Source organism: Fulmarus glacialis, unplaced genomic scaffold (genome assembly GCF_000690835.1).
Source record: "Fulmarus glacialis isolate BGI_N327 unplaced genomic scaffold, ASM69083v1 scaffold18295, whole genome shotgun sequence".
Classification (NCBI taxonomy): domain Eukaryota; kingdom Metazoa; phylum Chordata; class Aves; order Procellariiformes; family Procellariidae; genus Fulmarus; species Fulmarus glacialis.
The window spans coordinates 21,842-22,215 of record NW_009213842.1 but is presented as its reverse complement, the minus strand read 5'-3'; the positions used below and the strand labels follow the sequence as shown (position 1 = coordinate 22,215).

The following is a 374-nucleotide window of genomic DNA, read 5'->3' as shown; positions in this document are numbered from 1 at the left end:
TGTGGGGCAACTCCCTGGGGGCATGAGGTGAACCCTGGGAACGTGGGGTGAACCGTGGGGTGCCGGAGATCCCCTGGGAAAGTGGGGTGAGCCCTGGGAGAATGAGGTAAATCCAGGGGATGTGGAAAGTCCCCTGGGAGCATGGGGTAACTCCCAGGGCTGTGGGGTGAGCCCTGGGGATATGGGGTGGACGTGGACCCCGGGGGGTGCAGGACTAGCAGTGGCCGCACACTTACTTTCCTGCTCGACGGTAAGGAGGGCGGTGGTGGCCACCTCGGTGGCCTGGGAAGGCTGGTCCCTGCCGTCTGTCACTGCTGGGACAAGCGTGGGGACACGCAGGCCTGGGGGGGGGGCCGCTCCAGCAACCCCTGGCC

General features: G+C 66.8%; 1 protein-coding gene across 1 annotated transcript in view; it reads right to left on the bottom strand.

Moving 5' to 3' along the window:
• Nucleotides 1–236: 236 nt before the first annotated feature.
• Nucleotides 237–374, bottom strand: part of LOC104077205 (scavenger receptor cysteine-rich domain-containing group B protein-like) — a gene marked incomplete at both ends in the record, with an annotated part of 4,706 nt that continues 4,568 nt past the window's right edge. The window contains 1 exon segment of the mRNA XM_009578350.1: nt 237–311. Coding sequence (XP_009576645.1) covers nt 237–311 — 75 coding nt within the window.